Source organism: Monosiga brevicollis, genomic scaffold (genome assembly GCF_000002865.3).
Source record: "Monosiga brevicollis MX1 MONBRscaffold_6 genomic scaffold, whole genome shotgun sequence".
Lineage (NCBI taxonomy): Eukaryota > Choanoflagellata > Craspedida > Salpingoecidae > Monosiga > Monosiga brevicollis.
This window is the reverse complement of record NW_001865043.1, coordinates 1,120,502-1,142,206: the sequence shown is the minus strand read 5'-3', so window position 1 is coordinate 1,142,206 and position 21,705 is coordinate 1,120,502. Positions and strand designations below refer to the sequence as shown.

The window sequence follows — 21,705 nt, the reverse complement described above, 5'->3', positions numbered from 1 at the left end:
CCATGCATGTCTTAATGGCCCACGAGCCAACCCCCTCCTTTTTTAGATATGTGATGCCGTTGCATATCTGCACGCCCGAGATATCATTCATCGTGACCTGGCTGCTCGCAACGTGCTTCTGTGCCACCCGAATATTTGCAAGCTCGCTGACTTTGGACGTGCGTCTTGACTTTTCTTGCGCCACCTGACCCGTCTTTCTACCTTGTGCTTTTACAAACCCTCCCTAACCCAAAGCACACCTGCTTTTCTTGATGAAATCTCATGCTTTGCGCATACTGGCACCAGTGAGCCGAAAGTTGCAAACAGGCGAAAGCTATTACCGGCCCAGTATCGATGGCGAACTCCCGTTTAGGTCCGATCCAAGGGATTCCACTTGCGTTAAAATATGAACGTCAAGCCATCTCTGACATGAATCTCTTATTCGTTCCCATTTGCCTAGATGGCTTAGTATTGAGTGTTTACACGGCGCCCCGATGTCCCGGGCCAGTGATGTCTGGTGTGTATCCCTCAGTCATCCGAATCAGGTGACCCACTCTGCCCCTCTCACAAGTGCAATGCTTCTGCTGACTACGCCATACCTCAGGGCGCTGGGGGTGTTGACGTTTGAAGTGGTGACGGGCCTTTCACCCTTTGCACAATATGATCCAGCCCGCTTGCTCCAACACCTGGACGCTGGTCATCGCCTTGCTTTACCCCCGAGCGTGCAGCAAGCAGGGTTGGGAATGTATGTAGCCGCTCTGTCCTTGCACCCGTTACGTCTCACGTTTGTCATCTCACAGTTGTGTCACCTTTGCCACTCCCATGACTGCGCTTAGGATCATCTCCCGATGTTGGGCATTCCAACGCGACCATCGCCCACAGGCTTCAGATCTGCATGACGCTTTCAGCGCCTGGGTGGCTTTGACAATTCCATCTACCGAAGAAGTGGAGGAGACCCACATCTGATCCATGAACCCTATTGCTTTAGCACTCAATTTGATTTGTGCATACAGGCGACAAGGCAGACAGTCGACACAAACGCGTGCAGGCGGTCGTCCAGCGCACGAGTGCTTGACGGGAAACGCTGCCTCGTCTTATGTCAGTTGATGCTTTTGATAATGAATCTTCGATAATTCGTGTCAACAACAACTTTCGCTTTTCTGTTGACACACTTTTTGATACGTACCATTTTTTATTTTCTTTGAGTCACATAATAATTGACCTTTTTGTAAGTTCCGCGATTCGACCCATCCTTGCGTGACGACCTCCTATCTACGTGCTTGAAGCATGCTGCATGCACTCTCACTGAAATGTCGATTGCAAACTCCATGTCAATATTATTTTTTTCATTCTTGCTGCTTTGCAGCCGTCAAACCACTTCACAAGCGCTTAACAATTTGCCAAACTCGCCTCGCCATTCCGTTGACCCTAATCGTTATTTGCCAAAAAATTGTCAAGAAATAAATAAAAAAGAAAACTTTGGGTCAGATCACATCGAGATGGCACTCAGATCCTCAGCAGCATGGTTGGGCAACGTGGATACGGATCTCGTCAGCTTCTACATCGAGCACTAGCGTTCTTACCAAGAGCAAACAACTCGATGAGGGCCGTCTTGACGCTGGGCGCGGTCAGCACTGGCTGCAAGCGCAGACGCAACGGGTGGGAGCCATGTACATCTCGCTCAACCACTTGCTTCCATCCCCTGAGATATGCCACACAGTCCACATTGGCGCCCGCCTTAACTTCCTGCAAGCCACGAGCTAGCGCTTGTAAATTTCTTGCAAGTGCATCCACGAGGTCAGCGGGTCGTTGCGTGATCCAGGCTAGTACGGCCGTCACCCGCACGTATGCGAGTTGATCTGGCAGCTCCATGACCGTTTCCACATTCTCTACGCAAGGCCACAACGCATTCGACATGGAGCTGAGGCGTCATAGAGCGATACGAAAGCAGCAAAAGCGGCCACTTGTGCGCACCTTCTGTCGGCTGCATGCGTGCACATAGCTGTCCCAATGCCTCGATAAGGGGGGCACTCTCCACCAATGAGAGCTCGGTCGGCAAGGCTTTGAGCATCTGCGTTGGCCAATTATGCCCACCGTGAGTCATCATCTCTTGAAGGACGAGAAGATTAGAGACAACGGCCAAACTGTAGTGGGATCCCACCTCAAGAATAACAAGTTCATCCCACGCCGTGCTCTCAGCAATGAGCAATTGACCAAGCTGCAGTTGCTGCTGAGGTCCCCAGGACATCACTTGCTCAAACAGCCTTGCAACCGTTCGTCTAAGCAAACAAAGAAACAAAACAAACAAATCAACCCGACAACAACAATGAGCAACTCGGCACGAAAGACTGGCTTGAGTGCAGCAGCTCGCCCCAGGCATGCTGCTCGGAAGCGAGCATGATGTCAGGAAAGTCGTGCTATGCTCGTCTACGCCTCCTACCCTTGCTCCGCAACCATAGCGTCGTAGTCAGCAGCCTCATCATCACTGGGGGGACAAATGAAGTGGATCGCCCCAACGCTCATCTTGTGACGCAGGCAGAGCAGCTGGACAGGAGCCAGCTCTACCATGACCGTCAACACGGCAGGCGAGGCACTCAGGCGTCCGTGGACCTAATTGCCATCAGAAGAACAAACAAGAGTCAAACATGAAACCACCACGCATGAAATGCATGCACCAAAACACACCCAAAGACTTGGGAATCTGCTTTACAGTGGCAAGGACAAGTTACGGGCGGCAAAGCAAGCATTAAACCCCACCTGCTGGTGCAAGCGCATCAACACGGGTCCGCATAGATCAGGTGCCATGTGATGTAACTCATGCAAGTCCAGCGCCAGAGCAGACGTCCAATCCTAGGGCATGCTCGATTTCAGATGAGCGTCCAGGGTTTTGCCAACACACGCAGAGCGACGAATAGTTGGTGTGTTCCAAGTGCCGCGAGCTTGCCTCGTGCTCAATCAGCTCGTTGGCACTTGCCAAATACATGTACAACTCTTCGATTGCGTCGGCATCGGCCACCGATTGAACGATGGCAACAAGGAGGAGACCACCAAGCCTGGCCCGAAATTGCAAGCAGGAAGGTCAGCTACCCAAGAGAACAAAAGGGCGACGAGAAGCACTTCCAAACAACAAGACTCACTTCATCTCCACACTACGAAGACTAGCGATGAAAGCTTGAATGGGTTGCCGGGCGCTTGATATGGGCGGCACGATGGCCGCGCGAACAAGTGGTCCCAGCGGGCCCAGGGACACAGTTTCATAGAGATGCGACATTTGATACATCAAGTCGTTCAGCTCCCTTGCCTGCACTGGCTCTGGCGCTGACAGGTCAAGGAGGTCCAATGCGAGCAGCACAGACGGCATGACGGCGCGCGCCAAATCGGGGAGAAAGGCCAAATCTACAACCCCGTATCAACCATGTTGAGTGACATTCTGGCTGTCCATTTCGCAGGCCACACCAAAACTCTGCCCGGCAACATGTTCAAATGTGTTGATGTTGCAGACATGAATACCTGAGCTCTGCTGCACTACGCTCGATAGCTTGTTGATGAGCTCGGCGTAACAATCCTCGAAGCTCGTGGCATCCGCCTGCTCCAAGATAGCGACCGAAGCACAAGGTAAGTTGATGAGAAGCGGTCAAGGCCACGGGCCTTTGGACAGCAATGCCTCGCCATGCTTCCCGACACTAGGTTGTGAGATCGTACAGCATTGAGCCGGTCGAGGATGCCATCGAACTTGGCCAAAGATCCACGAGAATGGCGAATCTGGCCAGCTGAGAGTGGGTCATACTCGTTGACATCCAATGCCGTCACCAACTCTGCGGGATTTGGGATAGAAAATAAAACAAGAACAAAAGCAAGGGAAAACGAACAAAAAAAAAAAAAAATTAAAATACAAAACAATGACGGCTCAGTGGCGAATACCCTGAATCACGCGAGCGAAGACCAGGGTGCACAGACCTGCTTGCTTAGACGGGCGGTCAAAATCATCCTCATCTACTATCAGCTCGCCAGGGACAAACGGCGCCTCCTCTTCAGCGGGAGGCAGATTTGCAGATTGAGGAAGCGCAGGTGGCGCAGCACTTGAACGTGCTCGTTTGGTCGGTGGGGATGTCCTTTGAGGCGGAAAGGAGAGGCTCTATGCACAAGACCAAGCATTTTGCAGTTTCGGAAGAGACAACAATGGGGCATCAGCTTAGCTGCTTCAGCAATCAGGGCCTTGCAATGCGTCAGACCTGATGTTTTGTGGGCGATTCTGCCAGCTCTTCAGCAAGGCGAGCAGCTGCCGCCACCGCTCTATTCAGACGTTAGTTAGCAGTCGAACCCAGTGAGACCTTGCACGACTCCATCGAAGCGGCGAAATGCAGGGCAGCACTCAACAAACTTTTCTGCTGCAGCTCGAGCGCGCTTAGCCTCGAGAGCGCGTCGATCTTCCTCGTCAAAGGCCCTGGCCACACCACCACCAAAGACAAGTGAGCATGTCAAAGCCCCGATGCACAGGGGCCATAGCATCGGCCACAAGGGTCGGGGTGCGACATACACAGAGCGGAAAATAATGGTAGGGAACGCGGCCTCGAGAACACGAAACAAGGGCTGAGGCATGAGGCTGGCATCGAAGACTTCGACAAGACTTCCTACCACGCCGACTTCGACCTATTTGCACGTATTCCAAGGTTCACATGCCAGCATCCATCGAGCACACCAGGTAGAAGTTGAGTGGTGTGGTAGATATCTCCTAGTCTAGGCCACTGACACATTGCTCAATTCCCCTTGGTCGGGAAAGACCACCTATGCGGGGGATCGACTCACACAACGCTCAAACGTCACAGCAATGTTCCGCTGCAGGTCCTGTCGGCGCTCTGGTAGGTAGCGGCCAGCCATCAGAGCAAGGAATTCACCCAATGTCATCTGTATTGGGCCACGATGAGTTAGCACAGCATTGCTCGAAAAGGGAAGCTTTCATGGCTGAATGGCGCGCCGGAGATGAGCTCTCACGCACTGTAATGTGGGCATCTTGTTGGCAGGCATTTTTCATGAGCAAGATAGCTGGCTCCACGTTCATAACATTTGACTGGGAGTCGAAGAAAAACCAGTCAAAGAGCAAGGCCTGGACGTAGGGCGACCGAGCTCGTTAGATGTGAGAGCTGAACCAAAAGAACAAGCACGAGCAGAGTTGAAGGATGTCAGTCAGGGGCGTAGTGACCAACAAGTTTTGCGCGCTGGGCTGCCGCACTACGTTTGAGCTGCAGGAGGAGCCAGAGTATGACCTCCCAGCGTTTGATCAGCTTGGTGCGAAGCATCTACCACATCAACGGCAGGAAGAGCACGGGTCGAGGTAAGATGGCCAATGCACTGCGAAAGCCACGAGCAGGTCCATCGATACAATACGCTTACCTCATTGGTAGGATGGAAATTACAACAGATAAAGCGAATGAGGTCTGGGATCAGGTGTTCAAAATGATGACCAGAGAGATGTTTCTTGGCGTAAGCGTCTTGAGCGGTAGTGGCGTTTTGCGAGGTGGCCTAACGTAGAAAACAAGGTTAGATGGAGGCAGATTGAATGGAGTCAGGTCTTCTTGTTGGCTGTTGTTTTCCTGGCGCTTGAGGAAGTGACAGCGGGGCAAGCAGCCATGTTCACCTTCTGAACCGCACCCATTAGTGTAGACTTGAGCACACTACCTGAGTCATGATGTTCACGAGATCGGTTTCCATGCTCGCAGTGAGTCGTGTTTGTAGGAGTCGCCGGCTCGTCCTGGTTGTGAGCATCGTCCACAAGCTGTATCCCAATACAACAGTTTGCCACGCGGTGAGCAGACTAGTTGCTTTTTACTCTCAGGAAACTCGGTGAAAAGGACAATACTGACTCTGGGTTGGCTGGAGCAAAGCGGCTGGGATTGTGGCGCAAATCTCGAAGTATGGCGCCTAGTTCAGGTATGTTTGCCACGTCTTGAAGACTCCGAACTAGATCACGACCCATGCCCATGCATAGATCCATGTGCTTGTACAGGACACGCGAGATCCACTCCACCTAAATGTCAAGGGCATCGGTGGGCGTCAAGCAAGAAGGCGGGTGATGGCAGAGCCTCAACCTCTCCAAATCCCATTCAGCTGCCATTGTTTGTGGCAACGAGCGCACCTCATTTTGCATCAGTGTGGCACAATCTGACTCCTGATGATCCGGTACAAGTCGCAAAAACTTATCAACGGCACGAGTCAGCAATTCAGGATGACGAACGACCCAGGCATCGTTGGTCTCCAAAAGCTACAATAGCAGCAGGCGCTTATCAGCACCGCGACAGTCACGAGCAAAGACCGTGGACAGGAAAGCACGAGGCTCTGAATGATTAAGAGGCAATATAGCCTGTCAGACATGGGGATGAGACTTGGGACTTCATGCGTACCGTCAAAACTTCTTTTGCCAGATTTCGCTGCTCCGTAGTGGCGCTCCCGATGGCCAAGTGCCGCAAGAGCACCATGACAATTCCTGATTGTGAAAAGGAAGAGGTATCAAAATGGCAAATATTTGAATGCCAGCTTGCGTGGCCCAGACTGCCTTGAGGTGCTGATCATGCCAACTCTTACCGTCGAGCCCGCGCCATTCAAAGCCAATCAAGCCACGAACAAGAGCCAGCAGCTAACGACAAATGTTGTGCAAGTGTCATACACCCACGTCGTAGCACAGCAGCACCACGTAGAGCAACAATGGGACTCATAGCAGTGTCGCAAAGGTTCAAGCCAAGCTACCTGGGTGCGGGCCGGCTTGAGCAAGCGCCAGATGCGTTGTGCGCACAGCCAACCGACATTCTTCAGGCAGCAAGCGCCGTCATCCGTCTGGCTCTCGCTGATCAAGCTGAGCGCATCGTCCATGGCAAGAAAGCGGTCGGTTTTGAGTACGACGACAGATACGGTCAACCCTGATGACACCCTGCTCCAGTGGGTTGGTTGGCGCTTTCTCACCGAAGTTCTGTGGAAGGTGGGCTGCGAGATAGCAGAGCCGAATAGAGCAGGCCAACAATCACGGCATCGTGCTCAGTTCGGCCCCGCTGAGCATGTGTCTGTAAAGCTGCAAGCTGGTCACCCACACTGGTCTGCTTCTCGGAAGCAGAGCACGCAGAAGCGTACACGGTCAATCTGATATCTATAAGGCATACGGCAAGATTCACCCCTGCTTCTTTCCCCACTGCTCGCGCCGCCTGTCGCTCTCGTTTCTGTAAACCCTATTCACACCTGCTGCTGGACTTACATGGCTGGCGCGAAGTTTGGCAACGGTCTGGTACATGCGGCGCCAGTCGTCATCAACCGCATCAGCCTCGCCGTTGGGATCGGGCCTATGATTGGCGAGGAGAGGGGAGAGTTCCTTGAGAGCTGGCAAGAGGTGCGCAGGTCGATAGGATTTGGGTCCTTGAAACGCACCGAAACACACGCTGAGCCATTGCAACGTGAGGACTCGAGAAAGAAGACTGGCCCACAGCAGCTCGCTCCGAGGGCTCTCAACTCTACAGGGACCAAGCCATAGACCGAGCCATGGTCCAGAAAGAGGTCTTGCCCCCACTGGTCAAGTTTTTTTTTTCCCGGTGAGAGAACAAGAAGCTCGGTGTCCGCAAACTGCAACACACACACACACACACACACACACACACACACACACACACACACAACCTTTTTGTTTCTCCTGGTTTTTTTGGGGGTCCTTTGGGAGAGGCTGCTTTCGAGCACGTTGGCGTGACGACCGAATGCACTTGAACCATGGGAGCCGGGTCATGCATGTTTTGTGTGACGATACTTTGAATAACAAGAGCCAAGGCAACAGTTGGATGCGACTCGGCCAAAAAAAAAAAAAAAAAAAAAAAAAAAAAAAAGGGACTGATCGTACAATTGATGGCAACACGCAAGAGGGAGAAAGACATGGGTCCAGGGATGACGAGCCAGGTATCGTGTTTGTCTCATAGAGGCAGAACAGCGACGACCTGACTATGACGAGGCAGTGCGGCAACAAGATGTCATGGACAGGCACACAGGCACAAACACAGACATACACACTATAACAAGAGAAGAAAAAAAAATTCATCCCGACCCATCACGTCTCTCGACCTTAAGGCAACTTTTCTTGTTTTGACGTTTTCAGTTTCTTCATTCTTTGAATCTAGCCAGTCGACCTACCGCATCCCCGCCATATCCACGTGCTCCGAGTCCTAGCAGCAGGCGCAAAAGACCATCACTCGCGATGGACGAGATGCAACCTGCCCACCAGACGGATGGAAGCATGCCCTGATTTGATGGGAGACGCCAACCCGGATCCACAAGGTCACGACTGATGCTGGTTGTGAGGTTCCGATGCCTCAATCTGGCCATGCGGCAAATGTGGGGGGTGGTCAGGTAGAGTACTGCGGGCGGATGCCGCTTCAGAGGTAATTGGGCCAGGGCCAGGCGTGGAGCCTGGACTGGGGGCGGGACCATTGGGTGGGCCGTTGGTGATCGGGTGCAACGTGCGCTCGATGGAAAGGACCTGACGCTGAAGATTGGCGATGGAAGCTTCCATAGAGTTGAGCTTCTCCAGAATGATGGCACTAAGTTCATCAGAATTTGCCTTGGGAGGGCCAGGGCTGGGCTGCATCAGGCTTTGTTCCGAGGCGCTTTGGTCCAGTAGACTTTCCTCACCAAGGTCATGCAGGGTGTTGCGCCTTGATCGCTGTGAACGTGGCTCGGATCCAGGTGTACCAGGGTTGGAGCGCTTGAGGATGCGGGGAACAGGCTGAAGGCAACCCTTGATAAACTCGGGGCCAAAGACAGTCCACGGGCAGGGCTGCCAGGATTGCCAGTCAATCTCGCCGTTCTTGACGTCGGCACGAAGGGAGCGGAGGCAATGACGAATGGCCGAGGTGATACCGTGGTGCCGGCCGCAAGCGAGACAAATGTAGGATGAGACACGGGCGCCGTGCTTCCGTTCCTCCTCCGTCAGCACGTTGCTAAAACGGACACGACCCCGGATGCGGTACAGTTGAACGGCCTGGGCATAAAGCTCTGTAGGGACGGGCAGTTTGTTGAGATTGGCGCGAATTTGACGATTGGACAAGACTTTGCTCAGAGTATGGCTACTGTGGTCGGTCTTGAACTTGGGATCCTAGACGCGCGGGCAGGTCACAAATGAGGTATCTAGTCAAGACAGGGTTTGCCAAACCGGCATGAGTGAGTGAGCCATCAGGAAACGTACCGTAAAATGTTCAATGTTATCGTGCTCCTCACGTTGCAAACCGAATTCCTGTGTAGGCAAAAGCGAGAGCGGCGATGATTGAGTGTGAGGCAGATGCCTGGATGCATGCGGATACCTGGATCTGGCCGACACAAGCAGGCGGGGGCTTGCTACGTGAGAGGGAGGCAAGAACTCTACCTGCTCAAAGCTTGTCAGTGCACCGAGCATGTACTCGTGGGCACCAACAGAGAAGCTTGGGTTGTATATGGCTGAGGGGGGCTGGGCCATTGCACCAGGATGCATGCTGGTGGGCATTGAGGCCATCATCCCCGAGGGAAACAGGAGGCCACCCGGGGTTGCCGTCATGCTGGGAAGCTGGTTCATCATGCCATCACCACCGCTAACGTGGGGGACGGGAACGGGTTGGGCGGCGGCCTCTGAGGTGGTCGGATTATCGGTGAGGGACGCGTCTAATTGCTGCTCACTGGGAACTTGGTCAACAGGTTTGGGCACACCATCGCCATTCCCGTGCGCGGGTGGAGCCGCAGTGGTGGCGGGTTCCATGAGTCTGGTCAGTGCAACCTCAAGCAGAGTTTGCTTTCCTACGAGGAGGAGGAAAAAACAAAAAAAAAAAGGAAACAGGAAGGCAGAGGCAGAGAAGCGCGGGTGACAGAGCGTGGTGAAAAGAAAGATGAAACCAAGCGCAATGTATCAGTGTGCCAGCGCCAAGGCTGAGCCCACACAATAGGCGTGACTGAGCCAGTGACTGAGCCAGTGACTGAGCCAGTGACCATGAAGCTCATGACGTGTGCAGTCTCGGCTGGCGCAAGCAAGCAGTGGCACCGGTGCACGCGCAAAACATGGAAACACATGCATTCAAGCAACTCTTAACCGTGTCGGCTAAAAAAGACATACCAGTCAGTGGTGGGGACCTTGCGAGAAAGCTATCGCAAGCTATCGGGCCGATCCCGATCTCCAGATTTGTTCAGCGATCACCAAAGCAGGTGAGGGGGCAAGATGCGGGCTAGATACGGCGTTGTGGAGAGGAAGAAGATCACACCCGCCTCAAAGCAAGGAAGCGTGGCTCGAGATGCTTTGGTGCAGCAACACACAGAGGCACCACCCGTCTCACGGGGCCGAGTAGACCACCGAGGGACGGGATGGCCCGCCGCGGTTCCTGGTGATGGGGATGAAACACTTGATAGAATGTATCCAGAACCCAGGAGGTGGGGCTGGCGGGTGGGGCCGCTCACAAGACACCACGAGGGTGCGCAAGGAGGCCACCCAGTGACCCGCAAGGCCTCGACTGAATGGCAAAGATGCAGCTGAAAAGATTTCGTGTAAGCCTCGCGCCCCACTTTGGGCTTGGCCAAGGAGAGGAAGATATAGTGGCCTGGATTAAAGCATAAGCTGGGAGGGGGAAGAGAGGCAGAGGCAGAGGCAGAGGCAGAGGCAGAGGCAGAGGAAGTTGTGTTGAGTCCAATGCGAGGGCCGGAAGCAGTAGCGGGGTCGACATGCACCAGTGCGCGCGCGACGAGAGAGAGAGAGAGAACGAACGAGCAGTCAAGAGAGAGAGACTTGGATGAAGACTGAGATCAAGGCAGAGGTACAGATCACATTGACTCGGCATGAGACCAAGAGACAAGGGAAACACAAGGCAAAGCAGAGAGACGCATCAAGTTGAGGGAGGGAGACAGAGATGTAGACGGGAGACTGGGGGAGACTGAGAGAAGAAAAGAAAAGAAAAGAAAAAGATGCCCCTGTGAGGTGGGATCGCAGCCCCGACTGCCGTTTGAAAGCCCAGGCGGTAGGTGGTTGGGTTGTTGCGTACACCGTGCAACGGAATGACGGAAGCAGTGGCCACAGGCAAGACAACCACGGAGGAAACCGATGGCCGCCGCGCAGGCGACGGGGGGAGCGGGGGTAAGAAGACACAAGGCGGGCGGCGGTGCAGTGGGTCGGTCTACCTGGTCTGATAAAGAAATCGCAACAGCGAGTTCCTGAATCTCCGCGGGTATCATCCAACTGCACATGGGTGTGGTCAATCTAAGCTGAATACCACGGTGAGTCGTGATGTGGGTGTGATCAGCACCACTGATCGTTGGTTCACCTCTCCACACACACATATCGCACAAGTGTGACACGACCAATGGGTTGTAACGTTTAAACTGCTTGCTGGGTAGACCTTGAGCGTGGGCACGGGTGGCCAGTCTCGGGGGAGACTGGGAGACTGGGCCAGGTGGTCCCTTCCGCAAGGGTCTCGACTAAAAATAGATTCATCCAGACCAATGAGTATTTTGCGAGACTGGGAGACCGCGAGACCCAGGAAGACCAGGAGACCAGGAGACTGGGTCAAGATGGCCGCCCCACTCGATAAAAGCAAGGTGTGTGTGTGTGTGTGTGTGTGTGTGTGTGAGCGAGCTGAGCACCAGCGCCTCAACGGCAGTCACTAGCTACCCCGGGCCGGCAAAGAAAGGGAGTGGAGCCGGTGAGCGGGGCTAGTGTCTGTCGATGAAGAAGGGTTGTGGTCCAAGCCTAGGCACCGCCACACTCGCGTTCTTTTTCTTTCTTTCTTTCTTTTTTTTTTTTTTTTTTTTAAATGCTTTCCCCCGTTCGTGCGAGGAGCCTGTTCGTTTGGTGTCGTAGCGCCCGCAGCGCGACGGGAGAACTGATCCCGTGCACTGGCCTCTTATCAACTGCTCGGCTTGGGTGCATTCAATTGTGTAGTTCTCTCAGCTCATTGCCCAGGCCAAGGCCAAGATTGCTCAGCAACAGCAGCGACCCCCAGCAGCAACAGGCGCCGCTCCGATTGCAGCACCCCAGCACCATGTGCCGTCTGTCCCCGTGGTGAGTGCAACCACATGCGACCCCTTATGCCTGGTCTTCTCCCTGTCCCTGCAGCGCCTTGTCTGCTGGCCACTTCCGTGTCCGCTTTGCTCACCTCCCGACCGCTTGACCCGTGGCATGCATGATATGGTCCTCGGGACCTCGCTAGCCGGGTGGCTTTGCCGCGGGCCAAGCCTCATCTGCGGCAAGCGTGGCCGCTCTGCAGGCCAAGGTGAAGGCACAGCTTGCCGCTCTCCGCCAGTCAAGTGGGGTCGGCAATCTGCCCAAGGGTCCGGCCACGGGCCTCGGCTTGCCCACATCTTCGGGGGCGCCGGCTCCCAAGCGTCGTGCATTTATGAAGCTTGATGCCAGTGGCCGGGTCATTGACGAATCCGGTAAAGTTGTGCAGCTCGAGCAGCGCCAATCAGACTTTGCCGGCAATGCTCGGGCGAAGCGCCAAGAAAAGCTATCTCAAGTTACGAAGGAGGTTCAGGATGAAGAGGCTGATCGCACCAACAGCGAGTTTTACGATGCCCGCCTGGTCGAAGCAGCCAAAGAAGACCGCGGGCAACGCAAACGTCGGGCTCTACGCTTTCATGAACCCGGCAAGTTTCAAGAGTATGCCGATCGCTTGCGTGCCAAAGCCAAACTAGAGCAGCTGCAGAGTGAGGTGTCCTCGGCCGCCCAAAAGGCCGGCATCTCAGCGGCTGCACGCCTGGCCCTTGTGCCCAAACGGGAGGAGCTGGAGAGCACCACCGTGCCAGACGTCGAATGGTGGGACCAAGTCTTGCTCGGTGATCAAACCTACGAAGCTCAGGCCGAATCTGGCAAGCCCCTCAACGACATTACACGCCTGGTTCAGCACCCGGTTACTTTTGATCAATACAGTGCCCAGCGCAACGTGACCCTTCCCGCCTACCTCACCAAAAAAGAGCAGAAGAAGATTCGCAAGCAGCGCCGCCGGGCCGAGGAGGAAGAAAAGCAGACGCTCATTGGCCTGGGGAAGATGGAAGCCCCAGCACCCAAGGTCAAAATTTCCAACCTCATGCGCGTGTTGGGCACGGAAGCCGTCCAGGATCCCACAAAGGTGGAAGCCGTGGTCCGCGCGCAAATGCAAATGCGTCAACGTCAGCACGAGGAACACAACGCCAAAACCAAGCTTTCTGATGAACAGCGTCGTGCCAAGAAAGCCAAGTCAGTTATCATTGTGGTTGCAGCTCTAGCGGGGACGAGGGGAGGCGTGTCTGCTCGTCTTTGCATCATGGGTCTTTTCACCATGGGGCAACGGGAAAGTCTACGAGGCAGACCCACCAAGGGTCACTCGTTCACCCTTTCGAAAGACGCCTCTTCCTTCGGAACGATACGCTACTTTTTATCTCATTGCCTTGCCGCCTCCCGCTTTCTTCGCATGTTCTTAGAAAACTGCAAGACTCCACCGCCGACGGCGTGGCAGCCTCACTCTTCCTTGTCTCCTCAATGAAGAGTGAGAAGAACAAGTTCAAGGTGGAAACCAACGCCAAACAATATAACATGACGGGCGCAGCAATCATGACACCCACAAACAACATCGTTATCGTGGAGGGTGGGCCCCGTAACATGCGCAAGTACAAACGACTCATGACTCACCGCATCAACTGGAACGACAAGGTGGCAAACTCCGCGGCCGACGACGAGGACGGCGAGGGCGAGGAGCGCGGCCCCAATACCTGCACCCTCATTTGGGAGGTTGGTCCCTTGTTCTTTGTGTGCGCACCCACCAATCCCTTGCAAACAACGCATCGTCAACCCCACCCCGCGCTTCCTTGCTATCGTGCTGACAAGCTGTCTCCTGCTGTTGGCCGCGTGCGCTGTTTCCAGGGAACGCTGGAGCGGCGGTTCTTCAAGGATTTCTTCATCAAGTTTTTCCGCAGTGAGGCGCTGGCCCGCGAGTGGCTGGACAACCGCCGCTCGGCCCACTACTGGGATCTTGCCCTCACCTCTGACTTGGCCCAGTCGGAAAAGCAATAGGACCCACCAAAAGATAATTGAGAACTGGTTATCACCGGTCTTGTTTCCCGTCTCGTCAGGATTGCGGGTGTTAAGCACATGAGTTCGTTGTGTGTTGTGTCAGGACCAGATGATAGAATAGATTGTGTCGATGGACGCACGCCACGCCCGGCGGGCTAGCTTGCTGCGGGAAGAGGGTCCCCCGATGAAACTGCCATGTCAGGATTTGCCAGTCGGCGCTGAGCGCGCGCCAAAGCGGTGTCTCGCGTGTATACTTGCTTTTGCAACATGTCGGCTCGACGTCGCAGCGCATCCACTTCCACCTGCCCGGCTGCATGTCAGAGTGGCAAAGTGTTGACAACAACGAGTGGCGCACCGTTGAGGGATCAGACGCACCTGCAGACATCGTGCCTGATTTTGGGCACATCGGCGCTCGCGCTGCTCCTTGGACAGTTCCTTCTACGCTCCCATTGGTCAGCTGGAATGAGCAAGCGCAGCCAGAAGATGCTACATGGCGTCTTGGAGGGGGCAACTGACCAGCAGAGGCTCTAATTGTGAGGCAAACGCATCCGGGGTATTGTTCAGGGTTTCCTCCAGGCGGGCCAGCCCAGCAGCCTTTTGATCACCCCGAGTCTACGAAGAGCAGGGCCATGAAAATCACGGTCAACGGCGTGGGCAGCGGGCGGCAGCTGAAGGTGGCGATGGGCTGTGGTTGCTGCAGTGAGCCGAAACCGACCTTCAGGAGCTGAATTTCTTGAGTGTGAGTGGCGATCTGCTGTTGCAACGCATGCTCACGTTCTTGGCTGGCTTGCATGACGCGTGCCAGCTCCCGAGCTCGAGTAGCAGAGCTACGCTCTCGCTCTAGTTCCAAGGACTGCTCCAAATCGGCAAGACGTCGCTTCAAAACGGCAGGATCCTGTACGCAGCATCATTTGTGTGAGAGCGAGGCAAATCGCATATCGTCAGGGGCACAGGGTTGCCACAAGTGCCGCGCTTCCTATGGATGCAGCGTACGTCGGGGGAGGGTAGAAGCGGCCCATGGCTTTGTGCGGCGGCAGCTTCAGGTTTGGCCTCTCCTTTTGCTGGCACCGAGTCATGAGGAACGGGTTTGGCATCTCGACTGGAGTTCCTACAGATGTGAGACGACAACAGCGATAAGCTCAAGAAGGGGTGGGATTGAGTGTTTGGCCACAGGCTGATAAAAGCCAGCAGGAACAGACCTGCATTGAGCTTGAGCTTGAGTCAAGGTCTGTCTAAGGAGTTGCTCCTCAGCATCGCGCTCCCGATGGCGGTCGCGACTTGACTGCAGCGCTCGCTCGAGTTGCGTTACTGAGGAGCATGGCCGCAAGGTGAGCCAGGCGGCCAAAAGTGGTATTCCCACGGGTGAATTGGAGGGCAAGACCGAAGTCTTGAAAAGATACGCACCGACTTGCAGGGCTCGGCCCAATTCGAGCTGAAACGACTGCTTGATGGTTCGCATCTCACCCAGTTCTGCTTCCCGTGCCATGCGCTAAAAAAGCAGGTGCGACCAGTCAGAAGAGTATGGCGGGGGTGGATGTCATACCACAAACCCGCGTTCTCTATTGTTCAAGGGTGCACAAAAGCCAGCACAAGCTGCGAGGGCTCACATACCAGCTGATGCTCATGTTCGGCTTGCTGCTTGGCCAGACGATATCCCTGTTGCAGGTGGCGGAGGGCCGCCTCGTGCACCTCGGCATGTCCGCGCAAACACTCCACCTCTTCCACGACATCGGCAGCAGCGTCGTCCAGACCGTGGCCCTCTTCCCATTCAGCTTGCTCTCGTGCCTGAGCTAGTTCTTCGCGGGTGGCCAAGTGCTCTGCCATTGTGGCATAGAGTTCTAAGAGGTGGGGGAACAGCTAGCATGAGCTCAAAAGCTTAAGGGGTGCTTGAAAGCAGGTCCGAACATACGAGCAACCGCAATCGACTGGATTACGGCTTTTTGGCGCGCACCTTCATTCTCCGCGATCACGCGCTGTAGTGCATGCTGTAGCTCGGCGTGCTCTCGACGAAATCGCAGCAAGTCGTGATGCAGGGTTTCCAAGGCAGGCACAGATTCGTGCGCCTCCCAGCTCTGGCCCGCCATCCGTCTGGTCTCAAGCAAAACGCTTCCTTCTAATCCTCTTGGGTGATGGAGTCTTTTGCTCTAGCCCTCTCAGCACCCGGCGCAGGCTCCTTTTCCACCCAGCATTCAGACAACTCGACCAAAAAAAAAATAAATAAATAAAATACATGTAAAAAAAAACACAAAAAAAGGAAGATGCGAGATTTGAAATTCAGCGGTTAAACTACCAGCAGTCTCCGAAGAGACTGGGAGACGGGATAACCTGCTGCAACACAGGCTCCCTCACTCACGTGTTGTGTGTGTGTGTGTGTGTGTGTGTGTGTGTGTGATCCAAGAATGGCAGCCCAGTCCCTGAACGGGGGAGAGAAGGGGGGCCGGCTGGCTACCGCCAAGCCCATGTCAGTTGGATCGGGTTTCTTCAGTTGCAGTGGTCAGTGGGAGTCAGGGTTGCGCGGTGCTTTTGAACTTGGACTGACGTCTGAAGGTGACCACAAAACGACACAAGCACAAGCGCGTCATCGTGTATTTTCCTGCTCGTGTAGTCGTCGCGGTCCAACTCGGTGCGTATCAGTGTGTGCGTGTGTGCGTGTGGTGTGTGTGGTGTGTGTCGCGTGTTTTGTGTGCGTGCGCCTGTGATTGCCGCCGAGCGAGGCGAAGGCAGGCTGGCGCCTCGCGAGCAATTTGTGGGTTGCAAGAAGAGAAGGCGCCTCAGCCTTCATCGGTCTCGCCTGCCATTTTGTGCTCATGCGCCGTGACGTTGGTCGTATTCATGACCCTGCAGACACCATGGCTACTGCTTACGAACGCGCCCGCGAAGCCGCTGGCAGTGTACGTGCGCACTTTCTTTATCATCACTCGGTCCTTGCTTGAGCGCGATGCCCTTTTTACCGGTCCAGCGAGATATGTATTGATGCTTCCCTGCCTTTTTTTTCCAATTCTGAGCAGACCAAGAAGCGCGATGAGCTCGTGGCCATCGAGGAGAAGATCCGCGCCACCTGGGAGGAGAAGAAGCTTTTTGAGCAAGATGCCCCCGAGGTGAGTTTCTTTGCTGCTTGTGTAGCGCTCCCGCCCTGTCATCTGCTGCTGGCCAATCTTGGTTGCATGCCTGTGTGTGTCCTTACTTTGCCCCCTGGGGTTGATGATGGCAGGATGGTGCGGCCCATGCCGATGAGAGCTACATGGTCACCTTCCCCTACCCCTACATGAATGGCCGCCTGCATTTGGGTCACCTGTTCACGGTGTCCAAGGCTGAGTACGCAGCCGGCTTTCAGCGCATGAAGGGCAAGAAGACCCTTTTCCCGTTTGGTTTCCACTGCACTGGCATGCCCATCAAGGCCTGTGCCGATAAGCTCACCTACGAGCTGGAAACCTTTGGCAACCCTCCTCAGTTTCCCGAGGATGCGGTATGTGTGTCTCATGTGGCATATAAATGCTTCTCGGCCATGGCTGTCGATTGGGGTATGGACTGACCCTTGAACTCGTCCTGCGACACTTGTACTGGTGGATCCGTTCCGGACAATAAATGTAGGAGGCCAAGACGGATGCCAAGCAGCACAAGAAGATTGCTGCCAAGACGGGCGGTGCACGGTACCAGTACACCATCATGCAGAACAACGGCATCCCTGACGAGGAGATTCCCAAGTGCGTGGATGTAGCGGCGCCCCAGGTCTTGCTTGGCATGTGTCTCATCATCGGCACTGCTCGATAGGTTCACGGACACCGACTACTGGCTGCAATACTTCCCCCCACATGCCATTGCGGACCTGAAGGTTTTTGGCCTCAAGGCTGATTGGCGCCGTGCCTTCATTACCACGGACGCCAACCCCTTCTACGATGCTTTTGTCAAGTGGCAGTTCAACACGCTGAAGCAGCTGGATCTGGTGCGCTTCGGCAAGCGTTACTCCATCTACTCTCCCAAGGACGGCCAGCCTTGCATGGACCACGATCGCTCTAAGGGCGAGGGCGTGGGTCCTCAAGAGTACACGGGCATCAAGATGCGCGTCGTGGAGATGCCTGCGGCCCTGGCCGCCTTTGAGGGCAAGAAGGTCTTTTTTGTGGCCGCCACCCTGCGCCCCGAGACCATGTACGGGCAGACCAACTGCTGGATGCACCCTACCATCACGTACATTGTGTGGCAATCGGTCAACGACGAGATCTTTGTCACCACCCGCCGCGCAGCCCGCAACATGAGCTACCAGGACCTCACCCCTGAGCTCGGCAAGGTTGAGATCCTGGCAGAGGTCGAGGGTAGCCAGCTCTTGGGCGTCAAGCTGTCGGCCCCCAATGCCGTCAACAAGGTCATTTACACCCTGCCCATGATGACCATCAAGGAGGACAAGGGCACAGGTGTCGTGACCTCGGTGCCCTCGGATGCCCCCGATGACTATGCCGCCCTCAAGGACCTCAAGAAGAAGCAGGCCTTCCGCGAAAAGTACAACATCAGCGATGAGATGGTCCTGCCCTTTGATCCCGTTCCCATCATCCGCTGCCCAGATCATGGCGACGTCATTGCCGCCACTCTGTGCGAAGATGTACGTTTTGGTTTCGTTTGCGCAATAGTGTCCGTTCAACTCCCCGTTCGACTCACGCTGCCATGCGTCTGCAGATGGGCGTGCAAAGCCAGAATGATACCAAGAAGCTGGCCGAGGCCAAGGAAATTGCCTACCGTCAGGGCTTTTACAACGGCACCATGATCATTGGCGAGCATGCGGGCAAGGCCGTTCAGGTGCGATGTCTTTCCGTGGGGCTTTGCCGTGGCCTACCTTTGCTCATCTCTGCGACTGCAACTGTCCCGTCTCAAATTGCAATTTGTCCCTTGGCATCCACGCCGTCTACAGGAAGCCAAGGTGCTGATTCAGGAAGAAATGATCCAGAGCGGCGATGCCATCAAGTACATGGAGCCGGAAAAGTCGGTCATCTCGCGTTCGGGTGATGAGTGCGTGGTGGCTTTGACCGATCAGTGGTTCCTGATCTACGGCGAGGAAAACTGGCGTGCCAAGGCCGAGGACTGCCTCAAGCAGATGAACGTCTTTGATCCCGCTGCGCGCGACGCCTTCCTCCGCACTCTTGACTGGCTCCATGAGCACGCCTGCAGTCGCACCTATGGCCTGGGAACAAAGCTGCCCTGGGACGAAAGCTGGCTCATTGAATCTCTTTCCGACTCGACCATCTACATGGCCTATTATACCATTGCCCACCTCCTCCAAGGTATACCTGTTACACAGGCGCCGCTTCCTGTCAAGACGCCCATTCTCTCGTTCCCTCCACCCCTCATAACCCCGAACCGTCCGCACAGGTGGCTCTCTGGACGGTAGTGCCGGCTCGCCCATCGGCATCACGCCTGAGCAGTGCACGGACGAGTTCTTCGACTACGTCTTCCTTGGCAAGGCCGTGAGCGACGATTGCCCCGTCTCCAAGGAAATCTTGGACAAGTGCCGCAACGAATTCATGTGAGTGTTTTTATTTTTTTCGAGCAGTTGCGCCCGCATCATCGCCATTCCGAAGCATCCCTCTGTTCTACTCTTTATTGGCAGCTGGCTTTGCGTCCTTTTTGGCAGCCGCCAAAACCCACTCCATTTTCGGTGTTTTGTTTTGTTTTTGGTCATGCTGCAATTCTTGACCTCACATGTTGCATGGTGGTCACCTCAGGTTCTGGTACCCCATGGATCTCCGCGTTTCGGGCAAGGACTTGATTGGCAACCATCTCACATACTCGCTTTACAACCACTCTGCCATCTTCCCTCGCGAAATGTACGTTGATGGCTTTTCATGTTCATCAAGAGCCTCTTTCTGCCTGCTCGCCGTGTCATCGTGCCTCTTTGTTCTCCTCACTGTCCATCTGCCTTGACTATGCCGTGGCTCTTTGCCTTCCTTGTCAGGTGGCCTCGTGCATTCCGCGCCAACGGTCATCTCCTGCTGGACGGTGACAAGATGTCAAAGAGCACTGGCAACTTCTTGACGCTCTACCAAGCAATTGATCTCTTTGGCACTGATGGTGAGTGGAATGTCGGGCATGATTTGAGCAAACACATTTACGGCTGCAAGCGGGGCCCTCATCTCGCATGCCTTGTTGCTTTCGGAACGCTTGTTGATAGCCACTCGCCTGTGCCTGGCCGATGCGGGCGACGCGATTGAAGATGCCAACTTTGAGCTCAAGTCGGCCAATGCGGCTGTGCTGCGCCTGTACAACGAGAATGAATGGGTGGCGGAGACCCTCCGTGCGCTGCCCGAACTGCGCGCAGGCGCCATGGACACCTTCTTTGACAAGGTGTTCGTGAACGAGATTAACAGCTGTGTCTTGGCGGCCGAGGCAGCCTACGAGAAGCTCGAGTTCCGTGATGCCATCACCAAGGGCTTTTTCCAGCTGCAGCTGGCTCGTGATCGTTACCGCAAGGGATGCAAGCTGACTGATATCCCCATGCACCGCGATCTGGTGACCCACTTTATCCGCATGCAAGCCATTATCATGGCACCAGTTTGCCCTCACATTGCCGATCACTTCTGGAGCCTCCTGGGTCTGGAGGGCAGCGTGGTCGACGCACAGTGGCCCAAGGTGCGGCTTTTGTTGTTTGAATACTGCTTCACTTGAGACGGTCGAAGAGGGGCGCGGCAACTCACGCTCAAGCAACCTTCAACATGTCATAGATTGACCCCGTGGACCCTATTCTCCTGCGCCAAGGCACCCACCTGGACCTGCAAGAGTCCCTGACTCGTCAAAAGATTGACAAGTTCAGCGCCAAGAAGAAGAAACCCGTGACCAAGGGTACGTACGTGTGAGGCTGTGTCTGCTGCAGAGCGCTTTTGAAAGCGCGCAGGCATGCGCCTTACACACTTTCTTTTTGTGCCGGGATGCTTGAGCCGCACAATTCTCCTCACATCCTTTCTCGGCCGTGGTTGTGTTATGGTGCAGTGCTGCTGTACGTCTCGAAGGAGTACCCCGAATGGCAGCGTCTGGTGCTGGATCTGCTGGCCGAGAAGTACAACGCTGCGGACAAGTCGTTCCCCGATCGCGGCACCCTCTTTAAGGAGCTTATGGTGAGTGGTCACCATGTCGGTGTCGTGTTTGCTTTTGAGTGCCAACACATGCGCGCTCCTTGGAGTGCACTGTGCTTGTGATCCCCCACTTGCTATCCCTCTTCTCACGTTGAATCATGGCCTGACGGTAGCAACACGATGTTTGCAAGGCCAACAAGAAGAACCTGATGTCCTTTGTGGCTGGCAAGATGGATGAGACCCTGCAGCAGGGCACAGACGCCCTGGAGAAGACGCTGCCCTTTGATGAGATTGGCATGCTGCAGAATAACCTCCCCTACTTGACCACCGCTCTGAACGTGAACATTGAGGTCTTGCCGGCTTCGGAAGGGCCTGATAAGGTGCGGTCTTGTCTCTCCTTGGCTGAGTTTTTGGGGGGTGCTTGCGGCCTAAGTGGTGTGGGCAGGTGCGTTTGGCTGGGGACAACGCGTGCTGACGAAGATCCTTTGGCTCCCAATGGTAATCTACACCTTAGGTCAAGGAGATGTGCTGCCCCGGCAAGCCATCAATCGAGCTGGAGTTTTAAGTTGGTGGCCAAATTGCGGCCGCGCACGCGCACCTGCTTTTGCTTCTTATCGTTTTTGTTGACGATTGGTTCGAACGTATCACAAT

At 55.0% G+C, this 21,705-nt stretch overlaps 4 protein-coding genes across 4 annotated transcripts; 2 read left to right on the top strand and 2 right to left on the bottom strand.

Moving 5' to 3' along the window:
* Positions 1-1,280: 1,280 nt before the first annotated feature.
* On the bottom strand, positions 1,281-9,730 carry MONBRDRAFT_31905 (uncharacterized protein; the record flags this gene model as incomplete). Its single annotated transcript, XM_001744504.1, has 30 exons — positions 1,281-1,407; positions 1,563-1,868; positions 1,954-2,050; positions 2,141-2,258; positions 2,420-2,589; positions 2,737-2,829; positions 2,879-3,032; positions 3,117-3,375; positions 3,490-3,565; positions 3,682-3,794; positions 3,937-4,114; positions 4,212-4,272; positions 4,361-4,423; positions 4,799-4,884; positions 4,976-5,083; positions 5,184-5,276; positions 5,371-5,499; positions 5,615-5,752; positions 5,837-6,004; positions 6,113-6,238; positions 6,378-6,460; positions 6,559-6,610; positions 6,721-6,826; positions 6,934-7,019; positions 7,220-7,304; positions 7,583-7,714; positions 8,068-8,132; positions 8,483-9,097; positions 9,188-9,235; positions 9,365-9,730. 30 exons carry the CDS (start codon positions 9,728-9,730, stop codon positions 1,349-1,351), a joined length of 4,233 nt encoding a protein of 1,410 aa, XP_001744556.1. The 3' UTR covers positions 1,281-1,348.
* Positions 9,731-11,952: 2,222 nt separating this feature from the next.
* On the top strand, positions 11,953-14,035 carry MONBRDRAFT_20505 (uncharacterized protein). The gene is made up of 4 exons (XM_001744709.1): positions 11,953-12,013; positions 12,162-13,186; positions 13,411-13,717; positions 13,850-14,035. The coding sequence occupies exons 2-4, from the start codon at positions 12,348-12,350 to the stop codon at positions 13,997-13,999; spliced, it is 1,296 nt and encodes a 431-aa protein (XP_001744761.1). The 5' UTR covers positions 11,953-12,013; positions 12,162-12,347; the 3' UTR covers positions 14,000-14,035.
* Positions 14,036-14,600: 565 nt separating this feature from the next.
* On the bottom strand, positions 14,601-16,083 carry MONBRDRAFT_24352 (uncharacterized protein; the record flags this gene model as incomplete). Its single annotated transcript, XM_001744503.1, has 6 exons — positions 14,601-14,894; positions 14,993-15,107; positions 15,199-15,307; positions 15,404-15,488; positions 15,611-15,837; positions 15,951-16,083. The coding sequence occupies 6 exons, from the start codon at positions 16,081-16,083 to the stop codon at positions 14,601-14,603; spliced, it is 963 nt and encodes a 320-aa protein (XP_001744555.1).
* A 517-nt stretch (positions 16,084-16,600) lies between these two features.
* On the top strand, positions 16,601-21,636 carry MONBRDRAFT_20503 (uncharacterized protein). Its single transcript, XM_001744708.1, has 16 exons — positions 16,601-16,622; positions 16,844-16,890; positions 17,008-17,097; positions 17,211-17,465; positions 17,591-17,703; positions 17,771-18,593; positions 18,668-18,787; positions 18,900-19,269; positions 19,358-19,511; positions 19,711-19,812; positions 19,941-20,056; positions 20,157-20,614; positions 20,707-20,824; positions 20,972-21,096; positions 21,228-21,434; positions 21,569-21,636. Exons 2-16 carry the CDS (start codon positions 16,849-16,851, stop codon positions 21,617-21,619), a joined length of 3,144 nt encoding a protein of 1,047 aa, XP_001744760.1. The 5' UTR covers positions 16,601-16,622; positions 16,844-16,848; the 3' UTR covers positions 21,620-21,636.
* Positions 21,637-21,705: the final 69 nt, after the last annotated feature.

Bases quoted from the DNA above. Each gene is read 5' to 3' on its own strand.
- MONBRDRAFT_20503 (XM_001744708.1), top strand. From the start codon at position 16,849: ATGGCTACTGCTTACGAACGCGCCCGCGAAGCCGCTGGCAGT. The intron at 20,615-20,706 runs GTGCGGCTTTTG...AACATGTCATAG, and splicing joins TCGACGCACAGTGGCCCAAG to ATTGACCCCGTGGACCCTAT. The intron at 21,097-21,227 runs GTGAGTGGTCAC...GCCTGACGGTAG, and splicing joins CCCTCTTTAAGGAGCTTATG to CAACACGATGTTTGCAAGGC.
- MONBRDRAFT_20505 (XM_001744709.1), top strand. From the start codon at position 12,348: ATGAAGCTTGATGCCAGTGGCCGGGTCATTGACGAATCCGGTAAAGTT. The intron at 13,187-13,410 runs GTCAGTTATCAT...GCATGTTCTTAG, and splicing joins CGTCGTGCCAAGAAAGCCAA to AAAACTGCAAGACTCCACCG. The intron at 13,718-13,849 runs GTTGGTCCCTTG...CGCTGTTTCCAG, and splicing joins CCTGCACCCTCATTTGGGAG to GGAACGCTGGAGCGGCGGTT.